At 61.9% G+C, this 8,557-nt stretch overlaps 2 protein-coding genes and 2 non-coding genes across 5 annotated transcripts; 2 read left to right on the forward strand and 2 right to left on the reverse strand.

The window, feature by feature from the left end:
• Positions 1–845: 845 nt before the first annotated feature.
• TRNAF-GAA lies at positions 846–918 on the reverse strand. Its single transcript has one exon. It is a non-coding gene; the product is annotated as a tRNA-Phe (tRNA).
• A 496-nt stretch (positions 919–1,414) lies between these two features.
• Positions 1,415–1,488, forward strand: TRNAN-GUU. The gene has a single exon. It is a non-coding gene; the product is annotated as a tRNA-Asn (tRNA).
• Positions 1,489–1,646: 158 nt separating this feature from the next.
• Positions 1,647–5,218, forward strand: NDUFS7 (NADH:ubiquinone oxidoreductase core subunit S7). 2 transcript variants are annotated; one of them, XM_032712398.1, is made up of 8 exons: positions 1,647–1,720; positions 1,904–1,940; positions 2,193–2,261; positions 2,605–2,719; positions 3,712–3,891; positions 3,966–4,012; positions 4,443–4,531; positions 4,972–5,218. In XM_032712398.1, the coding sequence occupies exons 1-8, from the start codon at positions 1,693–1,695 to the stop codon at positions 5,067–5,069; spliced, it is 663 nt and encodes a 220-aa protein (XP_032568289.1). In that variant the 5' UTR covers positions 1,647–1,692; the 3' UTR covers positions 5,070–5,218. The 2 variants fall into 2 exon arrangements, with proteins under 2 accessions (XP_032568289.1, XP_032568290.1); XM_032712399.1 differs by lacking the exon at positions 3,966–4,012 and having other exon boundaries at positions 1,678–1,720.
• Positions 5,219–5,686: 468 nt separating this feature from the next.
• On the reverse strand, positions 5,687–8,196 carry GAMT (guanidinoacetate N-methyltransferase). The gene is made up of 6 exons (XM_032712396.1): positions 7,957–8,196; positions 7,253–7,398; positions 7,109–7,172; positions 6,694–6,761; positions 6,509–6,619; positions 5,687–6,414 (listed from the first exon to the last, which is right to left on the reverse strand). The coding sequence occupies exons 1-6, from the start codon at positions 8,138–8,140 to the stop codon at positions 6,274–6,276; spliced, it is 714 nt and encodes a 237-aa protein (XP_032568287.1). The 5' UTR covers positions 8,141–8,196; the 3' UTR covers positions 5,687–6,273.
• Positions 8,197–8,557: the final 361 nt, after the last annotated feature.

Raw genomic sequence — 8,557 nt, forward strand, 5'->3', positions numbered from 1 at the left:
CTCGGAGCTGTGAGTGGCACTTCCCCTTTGGAAGTGAGAGGTCGGGATGGGGTTTCCTGCCCTTGATCCAGGTGCTGCTCCAGGTGCTCTGAGGTGATTCCTTTACATCAACCCCGTGTTCCCTTCTCCATGAAAATCCCTCCAGGGCTGTGAAAATCCTTCTCCACACCCAGTGCACGGAAGCAGAACTCCCACTTCTCCTTGCCTTCACCCCAGTCGTGGAATCCTGGAATGGTTTGGGTTGGAAGGACCTTAAAACCCACCCACTCCCACCCCTGCCACGGGCAGGGACACCTTCCACCAGCTCAGCCCCATCCAGCCTGGCCTTGGACACTCCCAGGGATAATCCTGACTTATTATACCCCTGGTTTGATTTCACATTTTAATCTGTGGTGGTTGGTGCTCAGGGAGGTGCTTCCACCCCATTTTACATCGGGTGAATGTTATTTTTACATATCAGATGGGCCTGTAATAAATATTGTGTGCTGGTGTCTTGGTTCCTTGTTATTAATCACAGGGCTGAGAGCAGGAAAATGAGCTTGCTGTTTTCTGTTCTTGTTCTCTATTTAAAACGGGCTCAGTCTGCTCATTAGTGACTGTCCAGTGTTAATTAGTGCATATTCCCTCCACCTCAGCTGCCTCCTCAACACTCAGGTCATTAACTCACTTTTTATTAATTTATTTAATAAAGTTATTTATTATTAGTCCAGTGTCACATCCCACAGTGTCACCCATCCCTCTCCGGGTGAGTGTATTTCCAGGAATGTTAAAACAACCGGGAGCAGCGGTTTTGGGGTGAAAACACCCCTTCTGCGGGGTGAGAGCCCGGCAGGAAAAGAAGCTTCTGCCGAAACCCGGGATCGAACCAGGGACCTTTAGATCTTCAGTCTAACGCTCTCCCAGCTGAGCTATTTCGGCTGCACGGCCCCGCTCCGCCCCCCCGGCCGTCAGCGCCGGGGCCGCGGGGGGACACGGGACAGGGACACGGGACATGGATAGGGACACGGGACAGGGATAGGGACATGGACACGGGACAGGGATACGGGACATGGGGCATGGATACGGGACACGAGGGGACATGACAGGGATATGGGACACGGGACAGGGATACGGGACAGGGATACGGGACACGGGACAGGGACACGGGACATGGATACGGGACACGGGGCATGGATACGGGACACGGAACGTGGATACGGGACGCGGGACATGAACACGGGACACGGGGGGACATGACAGGGATACGGGACACGGGGCATGGATACGGGACAGGGGGGACACGGGAGGACACTCGGGGACACGGGGGGGCGTGGGACAGGGACACAGGACACGGGGGCACATGGGGACATGGACAAAGGACACGGAGGGACACACGGACACGGGACACGCGGGACAGGGCGGCGGCGGCAGCGCGGTCTCTGTGGCGCAATCGGTTAGCGCGTTCGGCTGTTAACCGAAAGGTTGGTGGTTCGAGCCCACCCAGGGACGGCCGCCTGTCCTTTTCCTGCCGCGATCCCGCGATCCCGGGGCCGCCCCGGCCCCGCCCGGTGCCGTTTTACCGCGGGGCCGGCGGGGGCCCCCGGAACTGTCGCGCCCGGGGCGCGTGTTCCCCGCCGGAGCGCCGAGGCGGCGCGCGCCGGGCCCCTTTTGGGGGCGCACCGCGCGCAGAGGTTGCGTGAAGGGCTGCGGGAAATGGCGGCGGCGGCGGCGGCGCTGGGCCGTGAGCGGGGACGGGGCGACATGGGGCGGGGGCGGGACGGGAACGGGCACCGCGACAGCCGCCGGGGCACGCGGACAGGGACCGGGGCCCGCCCTCCGCGCGGGGACTGAGCCCAGACGGAGCCCTGAGGGGGGCTCCGCCGCGGCCCCCGGCCGGGCTGAGCTCTCCCGTCCTCTCTTGCAGGTCTGCGGCTGCCCGGGCACGGCGCGCTGGGCTGGCGGTGAGCGCCGGGAACGGCGGGGAGGGAGCCCGGGGCTGGGGGTGCGGGGGGTCCGGGAGGTGGGAGCCCAGCCCTTGATGGGGCCCCCAGCCCGTAGCTGAGCGGCCGCCCCGTGCCGGAGGGCCCCGGGGTGGGGGGTCAGCGGGGGTCTCCTCTCCGGCTGCCCCGTGTCCGGGGCTGTTCTGCCCCCCGGGAGGGGCGCGGGGGGGACTGTGTCACCCGGTGTCACCCACGGGTGTTTCTATCCCCCAGGCCCGGCGCTGTGGCTCCTGTTCAGGCTCAGCTGCTCCACCAAACGCCAGCGACCGATCGTGCAGACAGGTAAGGCAGCTCCTCCCCCGTGGGGTCGGTCTGTCCCTGTCTCTACCAGGCGTCCCCTCAGTTCCCCGCTGGAATCCAGGGGGAGCTGGAGCTGGGTGAGCCCTGGGGACCGGCAGCCAGGGGCCCACTGTGATCTGGGTATGGCAGAGGGGCTCTGCCTGAGCACCAGACCCCACCCTGGGGGAGACCCCTCTGCCCCAAACCCGGCCCCAGAGAGTGTGGGATTGTCCATCCTTGTTGTCCAGCATACCACGGATTGCTCAGGGAATCACAGCTCCCCATGGCAGTGGCTGATTGTGCAGGGAGGTGATCAGGAGCTCACACCCTGTGCTGTTCCCTGCAGCGCTGTGCAGGTCCAGAAGAGCTCTGCTGTGGTCCAGAAGAAGTCCTTTGTCCCCAGCAGCCGGGGCGAGTACGTTGTCACCAAGCTCGATGACCTGGTCAACTGGGCCCGGCGGGTGAGTCCAGACTCCTGGGCTCCAGGGAAACACTGGAGTCTCCTCCTGCTTGGGATAAAAATAGGCTCAGAGCTCCTGTGGCAGAGTTACACGGACAGAGGGTGACATTTGAGTCCAGTGACAGAGCAGGACAGAGGCTGGAGGGGCAGGGGGTGTGGAGCCAGAGGGAACATGGAGCAGTGGGGGGTGTGGAGCAGGGAGGGGGGCTGGAACTGCCCCGTGGTCACCAGCAAAAGGCACTTTGTGGAGTTTACCCAGCTCCTGCCCCGAGCAGCTGCTCTGCCTGGGGGAAGGTGACACGGGTGACAATGCCCTGGGTCCACTGTGCTCTGCCTTAGCTGGGCTGGCCCTTCTCTGGCCACCACTGCCTGTGTGGGGCTCGGGGCTGTCCCTGGGGGGCTATGAACTGTCCAGGAGGGCTCTGAGGTGGTTTGGGCAGCGTGGGAGGTGCAGAGGAGCAGCTCAGGCTGCACCCACAGCTCTCCCTGTGTCCGTTGCCCCAGGGCCATGGGTTTTGCTCTCCCACACTTTGAACTTCTGTTCCATTTCCCTTCTGTCTGACGGACTCTGTGAAGTCAGGCAGTGCCCAGGCACCCCCAAAATGCCAGGCAGTGGAAGGATTGCACAAAAATTTATTTCCAAAGTGGAGAACACAGGACTTAAAGAACATCAACCATTTCAAACACCGGGCCTGGGGAAAGAGCCAACCCCTGTTCCCCTCAGGGCTTTTATCATCCCTGGCTCCCCCTCTGTGGGGGCCCTCACATGTGTCTGCAAGGACTTGCCTTTTCCTCATACCAGGGAGAGTTTCCCTGGAACACAGGAGGGGGAAACAGCTAAAACTGTCTCTGGGAAAGATTTGTCTTCCAGGCGGGAAAACCCTCGTGCGCGAAACGAGCCCTGATGCCCCCGCAGTGAATCCCCCGGAGGGGTCTTCACCCTCACAGACCCTTCCCCACGAGTCACCTGCCCCTGTCCCCGTGTCCCCACAGAGCTCCCTGTGGCCCATGACCTTTGGTCTGGCCTGCTGTGCCGTGGAGATGATGCACATGGCAGCCCCCCGCTACGACATGGACCGCTTCGGGGTCGTGTTCCGCGCCAGCCCCCGCCAGGCCGACGTCATGATCGTGGCAGGGACCCTCACCAACAAAATGGCCCCGGCCCTGCGCAAGGTACCGGCACCTGGGGGGGATTTGGGGTCGGCGGGGGGGGGACTGGAGTGATCCCAAATATCCCTGTTCCGCAGGTCTACGACCAGATGCCCGAACCTCGCTACGTGGTCTCCATGGGGAGGTGGGTGCTGGGACCCCCTGTGAGGGGAGTCTGCGTGTGCAGGGAGAGGGAGGGAGGGGGGTTCTTTGCTCACTCGTTACTCCAAGCCCTTAAGTTCTCTAAAGAGGCCCCGCAGAGTGGGACAGTAAAGCTGCCTCTGAGTGGGAATGACGTGTGTGAGTCACTGGGAGCTGCACAGTCCCCCCAGGGGCAGATCCAGGGGGTTGCAGCTGCCAGAGTCCAGGAGCTTGTGTATGTCCAGAATCCTGGAATTTTCAACTGGGCTCAAACTGTACCAGCCGGGGCTCCTGAAGGGGCTGAAGGACCACGGTGTCACTGCCCTGTCCCTCCCTGGAGCTCAGCCAGTGCCCACCTGCCGAGGTCACCTTCCCTTGGCCTCCTGTCCCCCTTCTGGGCTGACCAGGGGTGTGACCCTGCCCCTCTCCTGCAGCTGTGCCAATGGTGGAGGGTACTACCACTACTCCTACTCTGTGGTGAGGGGCTGCGACCGCATCGTGCCCGTGGACATCTACGTGCCAGGTAGGGGGAGAGCGAGGGAATTCTGGGCATTCCCACAGAGCTGGAGGGAGGTTTCAGAGGCTTTTCCTGTTTCAAACTGTGCTGGTGAAGCTGCAGCAGCTTCAGGGAGCTCTGCTGAGGTTGCAGCGAGGGCCGAGCTGGTGGTGTCGCTGTCAGGGCTGTGGGAGGTGCGAGCTGTGGTTGAGACACACTTTGCCTGGTATCAAAGCATTGCTTTGATAAAGACCTCTTTTGAAAAACACCAGCAATTTAGTGTCTTTAACCACGTGCCTGTACGAGCAGCCTGTGCCAGCCACAGAGCCAGGGGGAAGTCACAGCTTTGGGATAAAGCCCAGGGTTGTCACCTCTCCTGCTGGCTCCAGCTCCGGGCAGGTACCAGCCCTGTGACCATCCCTCCTTCCTTCCTTCCCTCCTTCCTTATCCTCCTCTCTCTCTCTCAGGTTGCCCCCCTACAGCTGAGGCTTTGCTCTACGGGATCCTGCAGCTCCAGAGGAAAATCAAGCGGGAGAAGAGGATTCAGATCTGGTACAGGAAATAGCCTTTATTTATGTCCCCACTCTGCCCCCGGGCACCGCTCACGTCACGCACAAATCCGGGTCCTCACGCGCCTTCAATAAACCTCTACCTGGTCAAGGTGCTCTCCTGTCTTTAATAAATCCCTGTGATGGAAAAACTGGACTGAAAAAACTGGACTAAAAAGCTGGAGCTGAATTTGGTAACACTCAGTGTTCTGAGCAACCTGTGAGGGAAGGAGAATGATGTCATGTCACGACATAAAGGCCTTGCCAGAAGCTGGGATGTGCTCTTTAGTTTTATTGGGAAGTTTTGAGACCAACACATGTCCAGGTGATCCCTGAGCTCTTTCCTTACTCACCAGCTGCTCCCTGTTTTAATTCCCAGACAGGATCTAGTAGATCCATAATATCTGTGTGCACAGGGGCCAGGCAGTCCTTCTGTTTGTGTAACTAACACATAGCACTATATTAGTGCTTAAAATCACAATCTGACTAATAAAACCGAATGCAGAGCTCCTTAGCAGAGTAGGGATAAAGCAGCCTGTCCTGGCTGCATCCCAGGAGTCTGGGGTAAGGAATGGTGGTGGCAGAGTGACAAACACACTTTGGAAAGACAAATAAATAGCTCGGGAACAGAACAGCAGTTTGGGTATTTCATTCCTTTTAATGGACTTTATCCCTTCTGGGGAGAGAGGGAACATTTACTGAGCTGTGAGGGGGGTGTCAAGGTCAGGACTCGCTGCCGTGGGCTTTGGCCAGAAGTGTTGGGAAACTTCCCTGGGGAGCTGCTCCGGGAGCAGCTGAAATGCCTCAAAACGCCTCAAACTGCTCTGTCTTCCCAGTTTCTCCTGCCTGGTTTGGATTATTTGGCTCGTCTGTGGAAAGGCACCCTGTGGTGTCTCAAAATAATCCAGTTTTTAGAGGAAATGGCTGGTTCTGGAACCCCTTCGGCCAAAGCCCTGGAATTCCAGCTTAATTGAGGGATTTGGAGATGAATCTTCAGTGGAAACCCTGAGAGGACAGAACAGGGTGGGATCTTCTTGGACAGAGCCCAGAAGACCCCTGTGGGGCAGGGGGCTCCTGGGGCAAGGAGCTTCCAGTCCTTTTGTCTGCTGGACTTCCACCCCAAGCCTGCAGCCCTGTCTGGATGGATCAGCTTCGCTCTCTCTCATCAGGAGGTCAGAGCTTTCGGTACCTCTGGTTCCCGGGGTCTGTGTCCCGCTCCCCTCAGTGTTTCAGGACGGTGGGTGTGATCATCCTGGGGTGGGAGTAGTACCGGCACTCCCGGGGGGGCTGCAGCTCCATCACCCTCGTGCTGATGTTCTCCCTCTTGAACCCGGCCTGCACCAGGGGCCCCACCTGGGTCTCCTGCGGGAGAGGAGGGAGGGGAGGGAGGAGCAGCCCTGGGTTGGGCTGTCCAGGCTCCAGCGGGGGCACGGTGGGACACGGGGACAGCGCTCACCTCAAACATCCTCTCGATGTCGCTGTACCTGCCCTTCAGCAGCTCCCCCCACGAGGTCAGGTTGCAGTAGGTGAGGACCCCCCCGGGCCGCAGCAGGCGGAAGGCGTGACCCTGCCGTGGGAATCCAGGGAACTCGGCACCTCTCCAGGCTCCCCCTGCCCCCCCAGCCGCTCCCCACACGTTACCTTGATGAAGTTGAACTGGTGCGTGTGCCACGTGTCCTCTGACAGCGGGTACGTGTCGTACAGGATTCCTGGGGGGGCACCGGGACCGTCCGTCAGCCGGGACAGACCCCCGGGGGCTCCAGTGCCAGGGGAAGGACCCCTTGACCGCCTGGCACTGGGTTTTCCTACTGCAGTTTGCCCCCCGTGTCTCTGACCCTGGAAGGCACCGATGTGCTGCTCCCCTGGTGTCTCTCCCAGGTCCCATGGGATGGAGGGGGCTGGGTCCCCACCCCACCCTGGCCAAACTGCTCCCCCCCTTTCCACAGTTTAGGGATGTCCCAGCAGCCCCCTGCCCTGGGCTCCTGCCTTGCTGTGCACCCCCTTCTGCCGTGGGGACCCCGCCCAGCCCCTCCCTCTCCCTCTGGGGATGTCTCACCACTGAAGTGCCCGTCCGGCAGCGTCGGCACCACGTCCTCCCACAGCCCCTTCAGGGGCACCACCTGCGGGCAGGGGGACAGAGGGCTGAGGTGAGGGGGGCACAGGCACCCCCTGGCCCTGGCACAGCCCACCCCGGGCTGACCTTGTGTGGCTGTGCCTTGGCCCACTGCTCCAGGCGCCGGAACACGCCCTCGTTGCACTCGATGATCCAGTGCTCCTGGATGTCGAACTCCTGCACCTTGGAGGCAGCGATGGCCATGCCAAAGCCCACCTCGAGCACGCGCCCACCTGGGGACAGGAGGGCAGCTGGGGGGGCCAGGCATCCCCGGGGACACACAGCCCTGGGTTTGCTCTGCCTTGGACCCCCGCCAGCCCCGAATTCTGCCTTGTTCTTTCCCCAAATTGGGCGGTTTTGGGGCAGGTTGGGAGCGTGTGATGCCGCTGGTGCTGAGCTCAGCCCCGTGTCCCTGTCACCTGCTGCCCCCCTGGCTGATCCCACAGTGACCCTTTGCCCCCACCAAGCCCCCCCAGGGGATCACGGCGGGAACAAAGAACATCCCACAGCGATGCTGCCAAACCCTCCTCCATTGGCACACTGGAAACAGCCCCAAAAGCGGCAGGTCCTGGACGGGAGGTGGCTGGACCCCCTCCCCACTCCCCCATCCCCTTTGGGGAATGTGACCCCCTGACACGAGCACACAAGTGCCACCACAGCCCTGTGGTGTGGGCTCTGTGGCCTGTGGGGTGCCCTGCAGTGGGATCCCTGGCACAACATCCCCCCACACCAGTTGCTCGTGGAGCAGCTGCACCCCCGGCACGTCCCCAAGCCCAGGGGGTCCCCGTTACCCTTCGAAGCAGCCACGGTGGCCAGAGAGTGCATGTAGGGGGTCTCCCAGCGCTCCATCACCGGCTTGCCCAGGATCTCCAGGTGGGCGTCGGGCTCATCGTAGCCGGCTGTGGCCTCGCTCCAGGCTGCCCTGCAGTCCTCACCCTTGGCGAAGATCGACCCCGCTGCTGCTCCAGAGCTCATGGCTGCGGGAGGAGAGACCAGCTGGACGGGCCGAGGAGGGAAAGGGCCACTCGGCTCTTGGCCGGCTTTAAATAGCTGGAAAGTGCTGAGTGTGCACGGCCGGCTGGGGCCCCTCCGGGGAGCGGGAGCCCTTATCGGGATCGGAGCCCTTATCGGGATCGGGGTGGGCACGGCCTGCCAGGCCTGGGTGGTCACACACCTGGGGGGCACGGGGGGCAACTGGGGGGTGCAGGGGGCGTCCCCGCTCCTGGTGGGCACCGTGCTTGCACAGCTGCAGAGGGGATGACCAGCCCTCCTGCGTGGCCAGGTGGGGAACCTTGCGGGTGGGCAGTAGGACCCTGCGGATGGACGCCGGGACCCCGCTGGTGGGCGCTGCGACCCCAGGGGTGGGCGACGGGACCCCGCGGACGGACCGTA

This window comes from Chiroxiphia lanceolata, chromosome 27 (genome assembly GCF_009829145.1).
Source record: "Chiroxiphia lanceolata isolate bChiLan1 chromosome 27, bChiLan1.pri, whole genome shotgun sequence".
Lineage (NCBI taxonomy): Eukaryota > Metazoa > Chordata > Aves > Passeriformes > Pipridae > Chiroxiphia > Chiroxiphia lanceolata.